This window comes from Canis lupus, chromosome 18, assembly GCF_048164855.1.
Source record: "Canis lupus baileyi chromosome 18, mCanLup2.hap1, whole genome shotgun sequence".
In the NCBI taxonomy this organism is placed as follows: domain Eukaryota; kingdom Metazoa; phylum Chordata; class Mammalia; order Carnivora; family Canidae; genus Canis; species Canis lupus.
In genome coordinates, this window is record NC_132855.1 from 6,694,794 (window position 1) to 6,714,272 (window position 19,479).

The following is a 19,479-nucleotide window of genomic DNA, read 5'->3' on the forward strand; positions in this document are numbered from 1 at the left end:
CTTGTTTACAGCATCAGCTTCCCAAGTGTCTCCTTGTATCTACTCTGTTCCCCCAAATAGTAACCAAGTAACCCCTTTAAAATGTTAAATAGTTCTTCCAAAGCATAGAGTCTAGGAAGGAAAAAAGAGTAACTTTAAGTGGGGAAATGGGGCGAATACAACCATAACCAAGGGGGGAATGTGTAATATCCTAAAGGTCACGCAGATATTCTAAGAACTCCGTAGACATGACTGGATAAGCCCTTCACCTCCGCAGTTTCTTGCCCAAACCCCCAAACTTCAGTCTAATCGTGAGCTCAGCATCAGACAAGCCCAGGGTGGGGGACATTGTGCAGGATAACTTGGCCGCTACTCCTCCAAGACGGTCAACGTCATGAAAGACTAGGGACGATGGAGAAACAACCATAGACCAGAGGAGGCTGTGAAGCCATGATGACCCAAAGTACTCAGAGCATGGCCTGGGTCATGGAACAGATGAAGGCATTAATGGAGAAACTGATGAAATCCGAATAAGTCTAGAATGTGTGCTTAGCAGTAACACAGCCATGTCGGTTATTTACTGTTGACAAAGATGTCGCGTAAGGTGTTAACAATGGGGAAACTGAGTGACACACATATGGGAGCTCTCACTGCTATCTCTGCAACTTCTCATTAAATCTGAAACTATTCCAAAATTAAAAAAAAAAAAAAAGAGAGAGGTGAGAAACTTGAGGCTGATCATTTTACTCTTTTGCTCAAAATTCCCTGCTTGCTAATCATTCAAAGTTAAAGCTAAATGCTTAACAACTCCTATGTAATCTGGCCACCCATGAACTTTATTTTTATTTTTATTTTTTTTATTTTCTATTTTTAATTTTTTAATTATGTTTTTACCCATGAACTTTCTAATCTTTTCCTAAGTAGTCTTTCCCCACCTCCCTTTGCTTCAGTCATGCAGGGCTCTGTGCTGTTTCTCTAACACAATAAGCATTCATCTGCCCCAGGGCCTTTGCACTTGCTTCTCCCTTTGCCAGGTAGCAGCGTGATTTATTCCCAGACTTCCTTCAGATCTCTGAACAAATTTTACCCCTTTAAAGAAGATTTTTTTTCTTTTACTGTTTTATATAAAATAATCATGTGTCCCACTCCGGCACTCCTTATTCATTTACTCTGCTCTGTTTTTTTCCATCATCAGCTAATATGTTTACTTGTCCATTTTTAAAATTTCTTCCCCCAGAATGCAATCTCTTTGAAAGTAGGGACTTTGTTTTGTCCACTGCTACCCTTTAGCATTTAGAGCAGAACGTCGGATATAGTCAGCTCTCAATAAGTACTTTTTTTAAATTTATTTTTTATTCTTTTAATAAGTACTTTTTGAAGAATAATTCAACAATAAAGTGTTCGTGGGTTCAATTAAAACAAGTAATGTAAGTAAGAAATAATTGTTTTGCTATCTAACGCTGCCAACCATTATTTCTGGGGAAAGCCAGGAACTTATTCTGATATTATGCCTTTGATTACTTTTGTGTGTTAAAATCTTTTGTTGATATTAACTGGCAGAGTTTTTTGAAATATCTCTTCTTGGCAAAGCAAAATAGTCAAAAATCTTATGTTCTCAAAACTGTTTCTGGAAATTTTACTGGTCAAAGAAATCCAGAACTTTGATTTTGAACTTCTATAGAATGCAAGGTTGTAGAGATTCAGGAAAAAAGTATGCTAGATATCAGTATGGAAGCACATTTCATGAAGACACAGGCATTCAGGTAAATATAACTGATGTGAAATAGTAAACAAGTTCTATATCTTATAATTCTGGTAGTTCTTTCTAGAATCAGGTGGAAAAAAGACTTTTCAACATATCTCCTCGAAGGTCATTATTTGTATGTATCTGTAGAACAACAGCAACAAAAACAGGCTAGGTCTTTTTTTCTAAGAAAGTCTTAGTTAAAGGATATATATTTTTGTGTTTATTTAATTTTCCCCCATATGAATATGTTGTTCTACTGTTTTTAAATATGTATATTTAATCCTTATTTTAATTCACATTGGCGCTAAGTGACAATCTAAGTAAAAAGTACACAATATTAGAGAAAAAGTCCTTCAGGATCTGATTGCATTGTCCTTTGCTAATTGTGCCTAACAATTTATTCAAAGTTTGAAACCTTTTTTTTTTAAATAGGTTTTACACCATTTATAAATAACAATAGAAAATTAAAGGCTGCATTACTGTATTTTGAGTTACCATATTTCTTAAAAGACAAATTATTTTCTTGAGACATTTTTCCGAATTCTGAATAAGAAGCTTTCACTGGGATTCTGAACTTTATTCAAGTGTTTTTATTTTTATTGTTTATATTTGGGATCCACAGATGGTTACAATCGAACTGAAGAAACAGATTGTGTCCAATTTTAAATATTTATAAGAACTGATAAACTTCAAAAATGAAACATACTGGTTCTCCCTCCTGCCCCACTGTCCCAACCCCCAAAGAATTGGGTCTAGATTCTGGGTAATCGTGACTTTGCAGACCTGACAGTAGTATTTTATATATGGTAATAAGTAAATGTTGTTTATAAGGTCATCAAATACTTAGGGCATGGAAGAAAGTTCTGAGGTTGGAAATAATATCAGTAAGTTGCTTTCCTAATAGGAGAACTTCGTTGACTTAAATTCAGCTCAAAATTAATCCTAAACATTAGGTATTAATTTATAACCTTGTGAGAGACTTACAACATACACATTTCCATAATTCTGTATAAATGAGCTTTCTTTTTCTTTTTAACCACAGGTTGGTACCTTTTGACCACTTTCCCCTGTCTCACCTACCCCCCCAGTCCCTTGCCTCAGGCCACCACCAACCTAGTCTCTGTATCTGTGAGTCCCCGTTTGCTTTTTGGGTTTTGAGATTTTGTGTTTTTTAATTCCACATATAAGTGAAATCATATGGTATTTGTGCTTCTTTCTCTGGCTATTTCACTTAGCATAATGCCTTCAAGGTCCATCTGTTACAAATGGTAGAATTTCCTAATTTTTTATGGCTAATGAATATTCCTGTGTGTGTGTGTGTGCGCGCGCGTGTGCGTGCCCCACATTTATCCATTCTTTCAGTTATTAACAGCTACTGTAAGAATGCAATCTCAGCTGTTGTAAATAATGATACAATGAACATGGAGGTGTAGATATCTTTTTGAGTTAGTGGTGTTTTCATTTCTTTCAGATAAATAGAAGTGGAATTGCTAGATCACATGATAGTCCCCTTAATTTTTTGAGAGACCTCCATCCTGCTTTCATAGTGGCCGTACCAATGGACAGTCCCACCAACAGCACACAAGGGCTCTCTTTTCTTCTCTTTTCTTGCTAACACTTATTTTTTTTGTCTTTTTCATACTAGCCATTCTGGCTGGGGCGAGGTGATATGTCATTGGGGTTTTAACTTGCATTTCTCTGCTGAATAGTGACGTCGAACATCTTTTCATGGACCTGTTAGCCATCTGCAGGTCGTCTTTGTAAAAAATGTCTATTCAGATTCTCTCTGTGGTCCATTTAAGTTTCGTCCTTTGAGGTCCTCCTTTGCTTGGAGCATATAGCAATATGGAAAACAAGACCTATTTTTTAGAAAAAGGGCTATATATCTAAATTGTGTGTGTATGTGTGTGTGTGTGTGTGTGTATACATATATTAGCTCAGAACAAGCTAAATGCCTCCGTGGAATAGACTCTGCAACAGGTACACAAAGTAGTAACGAACCTGCAGCAGTGAGCTTCGCTGGTCTCCAGGCCCTGACCCGGTCAAGGTAGCAGGACGTTCATTTACTATGATGCAATGGCTCTTCATCAGCCTCCGTTCTTAAAGGTCTGGGATATTTTTTCTGACTCCTTGCCCCATGTTCCCCTCTGTCCTTTGAAAGGAGGATGGAAATAGTTGCTTTGGATACCTAAGGATGCTGTGTTGAAATGATGGCGTGTATCTTGAAAGCCAGCAGGGAGGAGACTCCGATTTGAAGCCAACCCCAAACATTGGCTCCGGGGATCCATGTGAAACGTCCTTAGTCCAGAGTCACTAGTCATCAGCCAAAGACGTGATTCCGACAAGGGGGCCCCAGGAGGCCAAATGGAGCAACTCAAAAACCCCTAGACAGGAGAAAGGGGAAACCTGGAATTGAGAGAGGAAAAACATTTAAAAATGCCTTCAAGAGGAAAGTACAGGATGAGCATTCAAAACATCCGAGAAAAGCTACCCTTATAGAAGACTACCAACAAAATCAAACGTCAGAAAAGGAATTCACATCAAATAAAAATAAGTGAAGAGTTTGTCAATGACTTCAAACGGTTGGTTCATTGAGTAACTGACCCTGGGGAAATAACTGAGAAAGCAGAACGTGTTCCACCTTAACCATTAATGATCATTAGTAGGTAAATGGTTAAATGACGTTGGTACCATGAAATTGTTTGGGAGAGACCATCTCCACGGCACCGCTCACGTCTCTGCATGTCTTGCTAGAACATTTGTATGATGAACAGCCTTGGAAGACGGAGATATTATCTCCCTCGGGAGCACAGGCCGGGTTTGTTCACTCTCCAGTGTAATAAATACAGTATCTTCCTCTAGGGCCAAAGTAAAGCTGCTCTGCTGATGGCCAGGGAACGACGATTCGGGTCCTCTAAGCGTCGGTCACTTCACTGTGGATGCGGGTGTTGCCCATCCTCCTTTGTGTGACCCCGTGGGAACTGGAGCTCAGGGCGCTGGTCTAAGTGCGGACACCCCTGACACTGCCGCTGCTGTTAGTATAGAACTTCTTTGTCACTAACCCGGGAATCTCATGTCATCTGCCAGCACCCACGAAGCTGTGGCAGGCTCGCTTTCAACTTGCAAATAGAGTAAAATCTCAGACCTTCAGAGCTGCTGAAATTGTTAAAAAGTTGAAATCTCCATGATATGGAAAGATCACCAAGACAGACCGAGGAAAAAACTCACCAAAGTAATAATGTAATAAAGTAATAACGTACAATGTATTATGAGTATCTACACTACCACTCACACGTATTTGAGCCCAACATACGTGGATGAGTATAGAAATATTTAAAGAAAATTCTGGAAGGATACATACCAAATAATAAAAAATGATTACTGTTCTATTGGAAGAGAAGGAGGCTTGGTACCTGAGTTAGAGGTGGGCTAGACAAAGACTAGGATACCAAGGAGAGCGTATTGAAGTGGTTGGCTCATGATCCACTCATTCTCCCTGGGGGTGGGGGGTGAGGGGGCACCACTGGGAGAAAAGAAGTGAACTGATCTCATCTCCTTGCCAACCGGACTTACATATATACAGATTAATGATATTTGGTAGGTGAAAAAGACCTTCTCCACACAATTCTTCCAGTAGGAAGCCTCTGGCGAGAGATTGACTGTGGTAGATAAACTCAGAACATATGGATGCATAAGGCTTAATTAACTCCTTAGAAAATGTTCCATAAGTTCTAGAACTCTTGAGTATAAAATGTAGATGTTTCATAACTTCAGTGTTCCTGACTTGTCAGGTAACCCCATAAAACCTTACTTGGAGACTCCATGGGCCAGGATGGCGTGTCGAATGTGGGCAGAGAGACCTGGGAAGTGTGTGGAAGCTCCAGACCTGTTTCATCTGTGCTGCTTGGTTCAGGGTATCCTTAAAATTGTTTGAGAGGCTTGCTCCTGGGTGAAATCCCTGATCTGTGGGAGTAGGAGTCTGCTCTGGCCACCCCGTTCTTCCCTCCTCAAGGCGCTGCTCTCCTGACCTTCTCTACCCAACCCTTAGATTTTGATGGTTGTTGACAAATCATCAAAAAACGCAGTGAACCCTTTCAACCTTCTTTTCTGTGTCTGCCTAATTAAAACTCTCATTTGATTCTTTTTTTTTTTTTGTAATTTTACCCTTGAGTTCTGTTACATAGTTTCTTCCAGGCATTTTTCCACTTTTCTGATAACTCATCGTTTCATGAGCATTTACTTAATTCTAGGTACCTGGCCCACATTTCCCATTTAATACAATACCCCTGTGTTACCATCTCTACTTTATGTGTTTTACCCAGGAGCATCACGAGGTACAAAGAATGCAATAATCTGCCAAAATTCAAACGGAGCCAGGATCAAACTCAAGCTTTTCTGATTCCAAAGCCTGGACACTAGTACTTCTTTCCCCATCTTCTCCTCTCAGACTCTTAAATATTGTTTTTCTGAAGTTTCTTTTCTTGCACTTCCATTCTTGCTCCAGATTTGGTTCTTAAACTTTTCTGGATCAAGTAGCACTTTGAAGGTGTGATGAAGGCTCTGGACTCATTTCTCAGCAAAGAGCGTACAGGAATAAATACAAACATACTGCATATTTTTTACAGGTTTATGCTATAATCTGACCATGTCAGGAGATACCAGTCCACATGTTTATTCAAGTGATCTCCTCAGGTTGAGTGGCTTCAACTGGCACCTATTTGTGGTTTACCTTTTATAGCACACACATCTGGTACCCTGACTCACATCCTCTAAGTGCCACCACTGTTTGCACACGTGAATTGGGCAGATAATTCCCTGTGGACTTCTACCTATTTCATGCTCACCAAATTTGGCATCTAGGGACCCCCTACTGGCTCTCTGCACCAGGATTTCTAGTGTAGACTTTGTGGGACCTGGTCCAGCCAGAGCGAGTACAGCTTGGATGTAGGGGTGTTGACACTGGCAGGGGCGATGTAGGCCAATGCAGTAGGAGTTTGTAGACTAATATCCCTGCCTCTCGTCCTTTCGGTGCACATTCCTGGAAGGCATCCTGTGCCCATCTCAGCTGGTACTGGCTGGATTGAGCCCCCGTGCCCATCTCAACAGCCTCAGTAACACCTTGAAATGAGTTCTTCTTTTCCACTTGCTTTCCTGTCCCTGATCCCTTAGTCCTGCTCTTGGGACCACCTCCCAGATAAACTAAATACACGTTCTTGCTTCAGACGTTGCTTTCAGGGCAACTCTATCCAGCCTGAAACAACTCTCAAATTTCCTTTCCTAGTCCTGACCTCCCCTTGGAGGTTCCATCCTGCGCGTCAGGCCACCTGCACATTTTAATTTATTTTCTGCATATGGAGCCCTCATTCTGAGCACGTTCCCTTCACCACAAGTTCCTCATATTGGTTAGTGTCATCCCGTAGGGCGGTTCTTCAAGGTAAGGACTTCAGTGTCATCCCTGACTTCACTTCCTCCCCACTGTCCTATCACTAAGAGCCATGTGTCTGATTGTCAGGACATCTGAATGTTGCATCCCCCATGCTTTGACCCCACAGCTGTAGACTTGGAAGCGTTGGTAGGGACGATCATGGACCTCTCCACACCACAGCTTCCCATCTGGTTTCACGTCCTCCCTCCTGTCTCCGGCCTTCCCAGTGTCGTTCATTCTCTGAAACATAAATCTGAAACCATCATCTTGCTTTAAGGTACAGCACGTAGAATGAAATTTTGAATTATGTGGCCTGGCACCAAAATTCACCTTGACCACAGCTTCTGTTCTCAGCCTCATCTGTCACTCTGTCACCCTGTCCATCCTCCTAAGTGGCTTTTTTTTTTTTTTTTTTGACTACAATGAATGTTCTCCAGTATCAGGATGTGCTCTGATCTTCAGAGCTCTGTGTATTTGGGGAGGCTGCTCCTTTAGCTGGGCGGCCCCCCTCCTCTCCTTGTCGGCTTGGGAAACCTGAAGTCACCTTTCAAGAACTGGCTCAAAGTCATACGTTGACGTAATTCTGGTCTTGTGCAATCCCATACAATTTTCACATTTCTGTGTCTTCTGAAGATGCGTTTCCATCTCTTGTTCCCATCTTGGTTTCCCTCCATCTGCCGTGAGCTTCAGAAACGCAGGAGCCAAGTTGGATTTATCTGGTCTTCCCAGGTGCCTCGAGAAAGTGCCAGACCTAACGGAATAGTCCTGAGGACATCAAGGGAGTCAGCCATTGAAGGAAAGCACAGGGAGGAGAGGATGATGGGCCGGGGGGGGGGGGTTATCAGTGGGTGGTGGCGGGAAGAAGGGGAAGAGTGATGATGGCAGTGGGGTTGGCGTTGGACAGGGAAAGCCAGACTCGTGGGAAGAAGAATGTGTGCAGAGAGAATGCAGAGGGCGGAGGGCTACAGATGATACGGATGTTCAGGTTCAGGGATTTACTCTAGATTTAAAAAAAAAAAAAATCCCACAGGTTATTCATGCTCAGTTTCCCGAGTCCTGTTATTTATACCGATTGCTGTACTCTCCAGATTAATGTTACAAATGATTCTTTACATTGTCGTGTACAGAAAGGCATCTAAGGTACAAAATGATGCGAAGCGATTTAAATAATCTCTATTTTGAAGATATTTTGCACGCTGGGATTTGCCTTTTGAGAATCTCAATGCTTCAGGCTTCTGTCTCCGAGAATGTGGGGCATCGGTTTCTGAGTGTTTCCTATCTTACCTGATCTGAAAGCCAGAAAGGGAGCCCCAGGAGCAGTGGTATCTGGCTGCCGAAGATTCTGAAACTCTCAAAAATAAAACACTTGACATGCTTCCCCATACAAGTAACTTCAGAGGGATAGATTTGATTTATAGTGTTAATTCCCCTCGCTAAACTATAGCAGGCAAGTAGAAAAGATGAGAAAATGTTTTTTGATTTTTTTTTTAATATAGAAGATATGTTGGAGGGGCACCAGGCCTGTTATGATGGCCGAAGTTTCTGAATTTCTATGAAAAAGGATTTCCCATAGTTCTAATAAAAGGACTTTTTTCCCTATGAGCGCAGTGTTCTTTCTCACTGTCCTGTAGACATAGAATATTCTATTGTGCTACAATTTGGTAGTCTTATGAATCATTTTTTTTGGCTATACTGCCAATAGTCTCCTGATATTTTCTTAGTAGAGTATAATTGTATATATCTGTCCTCTCTCTCTATCATCTATTTATCTGGGCTATTTTGCTACCGGTTCTCCTCTTAGAGGTTTCTCCCTCTCCTATCTGCATTATGTATCTAGGTCTAGGTCTAGATATATCTTTGGAGATAAAGATATAGATAAGGAAACCTTCTTCAAATCAGTTGTTTTGGACATTCTTCCAGGATATATAAGTGGTTTTATCAAACAAGGACACACACACAATTCATTCTTTTCTGGCGTCTTTTTATACTTATTTTTTTTTACGCTTGGCTTACCTGATTGTGATAGAAACTTGTATTTCTAGCTGAATTGAAAGCCATCAGAAGATAGAAAAGGAAAACTAAAAAATGATATAAACACCATTTCTGGACTAGGTAAATACTATTGATGCATTGCAACTATAAACGTAGAGATTGTATGATTTTATTCTCCCTTGATGAAGTTCAATATGTTATTAATATTTCACTGTCAGATATTATATATAATATATAAAATTTATATATTTATATTTATATATTTATATATACTTATAAATATATAAATATATTATAAATATTTAACATATAAATAAATATTTAATATATAAATATATAAATAAATATTTAATATATAAATATATTATATAAATATATATGTGTGTATATATATATAAATAAATAAATAAAACACACACACCAGTCACACCAGTTTCTCCCATTAGCTGGTAAGACTTCCTAGACCATAAACTATCCCTGAGAATTGATTCCACACTCTCTCAAATATGACTTCTGAGAAGCCAAGTCCTTTAAAAATACAACATTTCATATATTTCTCAGACTACATGTCAAATCAGTATCACGCAAACATAATACTTTAACTACTTTTCTTAGAGCATGGTGTTGAGAGGAAAAAATTTAATATATCTGTGCTACATCTACATTAATGCAATGGTGCAATATTGAAACTGCTTTTATCTGCCACATTTCTCAAATGAGAGCGGCAGCTAAATTTTATGGTAGTTAAAGTGTGAACCTTGCACACAATCTTGCCTACGCGGATGTGGCCCTTTGGTGTTATTAAGGCAGTAGTCTTTATTCTGCATCTTGGGCTTTAAAAGTTCCTACGGACACGAAGCCTATCATGCGGTCATGTCTACACCGTAAAATCGTTCCAAAGTGCGCAGCAAATTCTCAGTAGAATTCATAAGCCTTTCGAGACATTCGAGTAACATTGTGCCTGGCATTTGTGAAGCAGGCTGTAGTGGAGACTACGGTCCACCTTGGCTCCCAAAGACACTGGACGTGAACTTATCCATAGTTCTTGAATGGTTTTGGAATAATCTGCCAGTTGTTGGCCTCTGCTGCTGTCCACCTACCTATCTCGTACTTCCTGTACGAGGAGTGTGCAAATTCCAGTATTTAAAAAAAAATGATGGCTAGTATTACGTGGCTTCTATTCGAGTTTAGTTAAATCTTGCAGAGTAGTTTACCATGAAGCAGGGAAGGGGACACAGAGAAACACGTTCCCATATTAGTATGTTGAAATGGGATTATGTTTTAAATATTCTTATGCTTTTTTTTTAACGAATCGAGGACGTTTGAATCATTGCTGTGATGCTGATAAACTCCTTGTATCACTCGCAGTCAACAGTAACTTTTCTTGAGCGGTTCTGATTGAGGGAGTGACATGCACTGTTGGCAAATCCCCCACGGAGTAACCTGAGCTCACCCGGGCCTAGCCACGGTACAGTAATGACATGATTCTGAGGGGATTTGAAACCCTACCTCAATACATTTATTTCTGTTTTTCAACGTATATTCAAAGCAATACTGTGGCATTGTAATGTGAGTCTTGACAGGGCTAAGGTAAATTCATCATGCTAAACTGAAATGTTTCTGGCAGATGTCTACTCCGTAACAATCAAATTGTGTGTACTGTGATATATGACAACCACAGTGCTACTTCTAGTTGTAAAACTTACAAGTGGAATACTTTATTAATGCAAACTTGGAATGTAATTATGCAATGTGTTATCCCACCAAGTTTTTTCATCCAGAAAAACTTTTTGAAGACAATCTGCCAACTTCCAAATAATGGGAATATTTTAATGCATGTAGAAAGAATAGGACTTTTTCCTCACAAGGGTGTGCAGGCATTTTGATGCTTTGATATGATACAAAATCATAAACTTGTTGAAATTTAAGAAAGCCTACAAGGTAAAGTGTTTACTCTTATTAACTTTGCTCCCCACGGAAATAGTCGTGTGTCCCAAGCAGATGCTCTTCTTTAAAGACAAAATGATTACAATGCCAACATTAGGTACTGAAATATTTTTTTACCAAGATGTTTTGGGATAGCCTCTGCTTAATTATATGTACAACACATATGCCTCAGCGTCATTTATCATATGTTTAGGTCAAAGAACCTAAAGTTTCGTGTAAAGGAAAATGTAATCCAAATGAATGACAACTTTTTTTGACTTCCATGATTACATGAAAGCCTCAGCACATGACTCCTTTTATTCTATGACATGATTCCCAAAAACAAAAACACCCAGAGAATTGGAATATACAACATTTTAAGAATCCGGCAAATAAAAGTTTTATATTATGGTTTGGATTCCCATTGTCTTGTCCTCCATACTTTTTTTTTAACAATTAAATATTCTAGTGAAAAAATAAAAAGCCCTTGGTTCTTTTTTTTTTTTTTTAAGGCTCTAGTTACCAGATGCAAATCACACTACTGACTGGGCAGCTACATTGTCCTTCCCTTCAAGTACCAGCCTCTAGCATGAGGGACAGAAGGAGCCCAAGTGGCTTCCTCTTGCCCTCGTGTCTCCCTTCTCCCTTATTATTCTTAGTAAGCACCTATATTTTAAAGACCTCCTTGAAATTTAATTAGTATTTGCAATTGAATTTAAATATTTACATTTTAACATAAATATTTTTTAAGAAAACAGTCTAATTCTATGACTCTTTCACAATTCTTGTTTTTGTGTGTGTGTGTGTGTGTGTGTGTGTCTGTGAAGAAAAAAATAAAGTAGATGTGGGTCTTTTTTTTTTTTTTAAGAATTAAGGAAACATAATGTGTGATGCACACAACTTAAGACAAATTAGGCAACCTCGTGGGGCCAGTAAACACCCTCCCAGACTAACACACAACTTGGAACCTGCCCAATTGAAAATTTGAATCAGGTTGTGCAAAAAAGACAAAGGCTGGCAAGAATGTAACTTTGGAAGATTTACTCACTAATTTTAGAGCTGCTGGAGGCCCACCAAAGAGATTTGGGTCATGCATTACCTAAGACTTATGATGGGAAGTAGACTTACTCATTAGGGCAATTAAAGAATGACTCATTTAACCAACAGTTAGTACTCAGTGAGTAGTGATCAGTTTAGCTAAAAACGATCAAAGAGACAAAAGTGGAAATTGTCCTCTCTTCCAGTTATAGCATGCTTATAATTGTCACCCAGTGTGCCGTGGTAATACACGTCTGGTCCTGCGCGTTGTTATTCAAGCTGCGTATACACACACACGGGTACTCCTTCATTCATAAATGAACGCCTCTTATATTGGAACTACAACATTTTCTTCTGGTATTTTTCTCACTGGCTCCCCCCTGGAACACCATGTATACTTTCATTCCCACCATGTAAACCCCAAGTGCAATTCTGAAGAAGTTTCCTAATGTCGGAGACGCTGTTTATAAGCACTTTCAGAGCCATTATCTCACTGAGTGAAAACATGACATTTGTGACCTTGAAACATTAAAGGACTTTAAAACTTCTGTGCACTTGACCTGTAACATTCATGCATTGGTTTTGCATGCAAGCACTGGGCACATTTAAAATGTCCATATAGGGAGTGCCTGGTTGGCTCAGGGCATGATCCCGGGGTCCTGGGATCGAGTTCCGCATCGGGCTCCCTGCAGGGAGTCTGCTTCTCCCTCTACCTGTGTCTTTGCCTCTCTCTCTGTGCATCTCTCATGAATAAATAATTAAAATCGTAAAAAATAAAATGTCCATTCATCTGGGATAGTCTTTCAGTTCTCTTCCAAAACTGAATTTGTTCAATCCATCCCCCACCCCCATGTGGTCCTAGAGTCAGTGCCTTAGTTCAGGCCATCACCATCTTTTGTGTAAATGAATACACAATCTCTTACTGCCTCCTGACATTCATCTTCAGCCTCCTCTAGTCTGTCGTTCATACCACTGCCCCAATAAAATATCAAAATATAAATTCGACCCCGTTTCCTTGATGACAGTCCTGAGATAGCTTCACGTTGCCTACAGGTCTGAGTTCGGAAACCCTCAAGCAAGGCATTTCTGGTGCTGTGCTGCCTCGCTGGACCCCATTCTTCCACTTGCCGTCGCCTGCACTCTACCCTTTTTAATATTCTTACAACTTGAGAATGAACACATTAACCGCTTGCTCTTTCTCCAATCCCAGTTTGAATAGGACTTCTTCTGGGAAACCCTCCCGGCTCTTCCAGGGAGCTTAGTCCCTCCTCCCTCTCTCCTCTTGCAGCAGTCCTACCTGTCTGTCTTCTAACTCTTGAATTCCCTCAGATTAACATGCGTTCTCTGAGAATTCAGTAATGGTCACCTTGCTGTCACTACTCAGAGCACAGAATCTGGCACACAGGTGACCAGTAAATGCTCCTTAACTAATTGAGTGACTATCTGAGGTACCGATTAACATGTCATTTACCAACCCAGGCTTGAACCAGAAAACTAAGGTTGATGTTGGACCTACTGCAGCTTGAAAGTGTCTGACTCTGAAGGTGTACAAATGTCCAGTTAAGTGGTTTTCTTATCTTTGTTCATGTTCATGTGGAGTCTCTAAATAGGACCTTTCTGGAGGGACTGATGTCCAGACCAAGAGTTCTATTGTGGGTCTGCTTATACACAGATAATGATGTTGAGTCTGTCCAGGTTGTGTGGAACGACGTTCAATTTCATCATCTCTGGGGATCCTAAATGTTCTATAACTTCAGTCAAAAACTTTGGATCATTCATGGTAATGACACCCCCTTTCCCTCTTCTGTGTCAGCTTGTTACAGTGTGAGACGTTGGTATGAAGATGTGTGATTATAGGACTCGAAATTGCTAAGTTCACGTCTAGAGTGTCTAGTGTAGTTCTTGTGAGAGTCGATTTGACCGTCCATGCTGGAGAGACACGCATCTCAGAAACCACCAGAGTTTACATTATTTTGATAGATCTTGGAAACACGTGATACCAAGATTGGACTCAGACATGTGCATATTTGCACACACACACACACTTACTCTTACTACCTCGTTAGTGTCCTGGCAGAAAACAGATGGCTCACTCAAAGGGCTTAATTAAAGAGCACTTAATAAAAGGGACTGTTCACGGGGGAAGAATCTGTTGTAAGGTAACCAGCGAGGGAAGCTGAAGTGTCGGAAGCCAGTACCAGTGGGAGTGGGTACTTCTCCAGGCCTGAAGGGGCAAAAGCAGGGAGCGGGAGCTGAAGAGAAGGCTGGCTACACGGTAGCACTGGATGTTGGTGGAGTTGTAAAGGTCATTACCTGGCAGGAAGGGGGCCAAGGAGTAGGGCAGGAATTAATACCTTGATCTCTCTTCCCACCTTCTGTTTCCCATCAGTGCTGCCATCAGCCAAAGGCAGTTGGAAACCAGAAAGCGAGGGAGCCTGGCACAAAGGCAGAGATAGAGAACAGACTTAGACAGATGGAGAATGACCAGCAAACAATTGATGAAGAGTGTCTAACTCCTTTTTTTTTTTTTTTTAGATTTTAATTATTTATTCATGAGAGACAGAGAGAAAGGCAGAGACACAGGCAGAGGGAGAAGCAGGCTCCCTCCGGGAAGCCCAATGAGGGACTCGATCCCAGGACCCTGGGATCACTCCCTGAGCTGAAGGCAGATGCTCAACCACTGAGTCACCCAGTTGCCCCAATAACATCTAGCTCTTGATTCCTTATCTATCCAGAAAAAAAGACAGCTTTAATAAACAGGGACAAGATAGTGAAATACTGAGCAGACTGGCTTTGCGTCAATGCACATAATGCGAATTAAGGGCAGTGGCTAGGATTTTCAGTCTCCCCGGGAGCCTGTGCTAGGATGCCCACTCCAGGTGGCAAAGATGGGAGACAGAAAATAAGGCTGATGAGACTTCAGGTCCCCATGTCCTCATGCCAGCTTCAAGCAGTTGTGATTGAACCTATTCTGTTAAATTATATGTAAGTTTTCCTAAGCCAAATATGGTTGGAATAGCAAGATCTGGGAATAGACACCGGGTTTCCTAGGTCTGAGGGAGCTACTTGAGGAAATGAACTTAAGCAACCTGTCCCGCATTGTTTGGTCTGTAAACCAGAAGGGAAAATGCAGATCCTAGATGGATCACAGGGTTGTGAACATCAAATGGGAAAGTGGAAACGGCTTCCTTGTGAAAAGTTAAGCTCTACAAATGTCAGGCCCTATCACTCTTGGATACTATCTTATAAAGCTAGTCCCTGAGTATATGCTCGCAATCATCACATCCTCTCTCTTGACTATCTTTCCTCTACACATGGAGCACTTCACTCAACTCAACTTAAACATCACATACAAAGAAAAGATAAGCAGTGAGAAAATCCAAATGTGTTGGCAATATCGCTGCATGTTAACAAGAAAGAGCTAGGTTCACGTTGAACTCCGTTTTCGTGGCGCCTGACTCTCCTTTCCATAGGTCCTATTAACTTCAAAGGGAGCTCCGTGCATGTAAATGATTATATTTATTGGATGCGCCAACTCCTTCTTATCCTCCGGGCACAATTAGAAATATCATAGAAAAATGAATGTCAGAGACTTGGATCCATATTTGATATTCTATGGGAAATTTCCTGTAGTTACAGATGTTAAAAATCCTGCCCAATGGTCCAGTTATGAATATGTACTCTTTCTGCTTCTACCATCTTTGGAATGATTTCTCTCATTTTAGAATATTCTCTTCTACATTAAAGGAAAAAAATGTTCTCTTTAGATCCAGGTAAGCCAGTGATAAAATCTTGGCTTGTCCAACTTGGTGTGATTAAAAAAAAAAAAAAAAAATTTGGACTGTAGAGAGCTGCTCGTTCAAGAATGTTAGAGCTTCCCTGGGATTCTATTGTTCATACTTACAGCGATCCTGTTCCTCCTTTAGGCCACTCTGGGAGCTGCTGGTTGAGTCAGTGTCTAGGAACTAAATTCCTGGGTGCCCAGTTTAATACTCCATCCACTAAACCACCTGTAGTTTCCGTGTTCGTTGCAAATTCAGGCCATTATTAATATTCTTGTTAGGTGGTTATAACCTCGGGTGTTCTTGGGTTGAAATCGCCACAGTCGATGGGAGCCCGGGGTAGGTGTAGGGAGAGTTGCACTTTCCACACCGATTTGCTGTTTGTTCTGTTTAAATTCAGTTGTCTAGGGTCGCCTGGCTGGCTGAGTCAGTGGAGCGAGCAACTCTTGATCTCAGGGTTGTGAGTTCGAGCCCCATTTTGGGTGTAGTTTACTTACAAATAAAAATCTTAAATAATCAGGCGTCCAGTGGCTCTTGGTGGAAATGTCTCTGGAACTAATTCTGACAAACAAATTATGTCCTCACCCAGACTCCTCAGTGGACCTGACCTTGCAAGTGGTACAGATACAGTTCCTGGGCCATAAGTATCCTTTCACATTATGTATTATACAAATAATATGTGTGTTACACTTCCGAGAGGGCAGGTTAAGTCTTTAACTGCATATTTCTTTAAAGTGACCCCCAAAAAAGAGAAAAATGGAAGAATTTCCTCTAATCAAATATTCGGAACGCTTATGAAAGAGAAAACGTGTACTACTGAGAAGATGAAAACCTTTTCTGGAAACGTACCCGCGTGAGGGGTGGGGCGACAGACACAGAGACTTACCTGATACTGTCATAAGCAAACTGATTTACGAAATAGTTATTCTAGGTAGTTTTACAGACAAATAAAACCATATCCACAAAGTAACTTGGATCCACTGCGAATTATTCGTAAGAAATAAGTAAGCAAAGACAGTCTAATTTTAGTAAATATTGATAGAGCAAAACAATCCAAAGTATATATAACAATCACATTTCTAGTGAAAATGTGTGTAAGTAGGTTTATTTTGAAAGGAAAAGTCCTACTCCCAGTGTCATAACCAATTAAATTCTCCAGGTAATGACCCCATTTGCATAGTGAGCGGAACCCACAAGTGGGAATTTTAATGGGCACACCACCTGAGTACAGTAATTGAGAGTGACACAACTTGAACTAGTTTTGTGCTTACCCCACTGAAAATTCTACTCATATTATTTTTAATGTCAAGCTACAAGTCAAATTTCAAGATGATGGATTTGTTCTTTTTTAAGCACTGAGTTTGAGTAAAAGAAATGCTTTAATTCTGTTATGCATTGCATATCTTTGCTTTAACTAATCTGTAGTTCTGATTCTCGCCCTTGCTTCATTTTCTTCAGTGATTGGAATTTAATTTTATTCATTAATTTGTGAATAATTAGATAAAAAAAAATAATGTCCTCAGCAGCCAAATTGCTTTTGGATTGCAATTTAATGTACTTTTACCAGAATATGTATTCTCGTTAAGCTGGCATAATAGTTTACTAAAATGTAATTGTGTAAATATGCCCAATTATTCTTTCTGATGATCTAAGGAAATCTAATCGAATATGGATTCGTATCTCCCTCCTCCTCCGCCTCAACGCCAGTAAAACGCCCTTCCTGCAGAGCTGATCACAGATGCCTTGTCATCTGAAGGTGTTACTTTTAAAAGATGTTCTCCTTATCTCTCAGGCACTATTCATGTCCTTGAAAGAATTGTGCATTCTGATTGAGGGATCCTATGACGTCCACGTTAAATCATCTAATAAAGGTGATCTCAAGACTCTGAGAGTCAGACACACATGATGAACTGTGCTTTCTAGGTTTTGAGATGACATGTTAAAACTTCTTTTGTTTCACTCGAAGATTGCTTGAGATCCTAACTATTTGTAGGTGTTTGACACCACTCCGCCACACGTGTAATTGGCATAGCATCCAGCAGACAGGCTCTGTACATCTTTACGCTGCAACCTACCAAGTTAAGAAATGTATTGGTTCAATATAAAACAGCAGGCTGTTTTTAGACATAGTTACTAGTGCACAAGCTTTAATATGGCTTGGCTTCATCCTATAATGAGATCTTTTGGTTCCCTGCTCAACAGGCTTTATTCCTTTGCAAAAGGCTATGAACTATGTCAAGTGGATCAGCTGCTTTTGTACACCCTCTTTCTTGGCTTTGGAACGTAATTCTTTTGCTTCTACCCCTTTATGCATCAGACAGAACTTAAGAACCTTTTCAATTTTTCAAGCTAAACTTAGAATTTGTTTGAATTTGCTTTTTACGATTTTCCTAATAATTACCTTCTCTACTGAACCTCACACAAAGACCTGCCTGGAAGCGAGCACTTGATTGCAAAGCCATACTTTGTCTTTAACGCGCGTTAGCCATACCCCGTGGCGGGAACGTGTCAAAGGATGGCCATGGAGCGGGATTTCTTCCCGGCCACCCCACAGCCGAACGCAGCCCCGAGGTGAGGGACGGGGGGCACAAGTAACAGACAAACAATGGAACCAGACCTCGTAGCCAGCGCTCAGGCGAGGCCAGGGAAGTCCTTGTGTTGACGTCGGGCAGCTTCGGAGCTGTCGGTGTGGCCCCTGCGGACGCTGTCACACTGGTGTCCCGGCTTGGGGAGGAACGGGCTGGTGCAGTCCCTGCCTCCGAGAGAGCCTGCCTTCGGGCTGGGCTCGGCTGGGGCTGCGCTCCGAAGCCTTTGCACCCGGCTGGCTCCTGGCTTCGTGAGAACGTGATCGTGGCATTTGGATTCACGGTGCTGTGAGGCAGAGGGAGCAGTTATTGTTGGGGATTTGGGGATGTGCAAATACTGGGTGGATTTAGTCACCACGGATCGTTTTTGCAAAAACCACCCTCCGCTGTAGGGCTGCATCGTGACATTACCCCGTCTACACACACACACACACACACACACACACACTCTCTCTCTCTCTCTTCCAGAGAATCTCGAATATTAAATAAGCAAATAAATACTAGCAGTTTTCTCATGAGAGGTGCCAAACTTCTGCCCTAGGTCGCAGCTCCCTGAGGGTCCTGACTCCACTGGGTTACCTGGAGAAAACAGGCACTGGAAATTTATCGGTTATAGTGGGGCATGGAGATGAAAGTTGTTCAAGGGACTGCCTTGTAGAAACAAAACAAAACTCTTCAACAAAAAACGTAAACAGCAAGTGTGGACTGAAGCCTATTAATATATGAACCAGTATTTAAAACAAAAATGGTAGGCTTTCCTACGTTAGTGTAAAGGGAAAAGAAAAATGGATACTGTAGTATTTGATGAAATTTTATCTTGCCTGTCAGATTAGATGTGATAAACCTACAGGCCTACAAATCACGAGTAATTGGAAAGGGCATTAAGGTCTTGAATAATTTGAAAAATAATCTCATTAATAAATAAACTTATTCATTAGGTGGTTGGCTAAACCCAAGCACTTAAACTGAGAAGGCAAGCCACAGACTCGGGACTCCAGTCTTATT

The 19,479-nt window shown here is 40.8% G+C and overlaps 1 protein-coding gene and 1 long non-coding RNA gene across 9 annotated transcripts in view; one reads left to right on the forward strand and one right to left on the reverse strand.

Moving 5' to 3' along the window:
* Window positions 1-2,233: 2,233 nt before the first annotated feature.
* Window positions 2,234-19,479, reverse strand: part of MDFIC (MyoD family inhibitor domain containing) — a 291,638-nt gene continuing 274,392 nt past the window's right edge. For 5 of the 8 annotated variants that reach the window (XM_072783399.1, XM_072783402.1, XM_072783400.1 and 2 more), the window contains one exon: window positions 11,508-18,760. In XM_072783399.1, coding sequence (XP_072639500.1) covers window positions 18,361-18,760 — 400 coding nt within the window. In that variant the 3' untranslated portion in view covers window positions 11,508-18,360. Of the gene's footprint in view, window positions 4,133-11,507; window positions 18,761-19,479 lie in introns of those variants that run through there. The other 3 variants (XM_072783398.1, XM_072783396.1, XM_072783405.1) reach the window with 3 other exon arrangements.
* Window positions 5,501-8,748, forward strand: LOC140608621 (uncharacterized). Its single transcript, XR_012010600.1, has 2 exons — window positions 5,501-5,640; window positions 8,279-8,748. It is a non-coding gene; the product is annotated as an uncharacterized lncRNA (long non-coding RNA).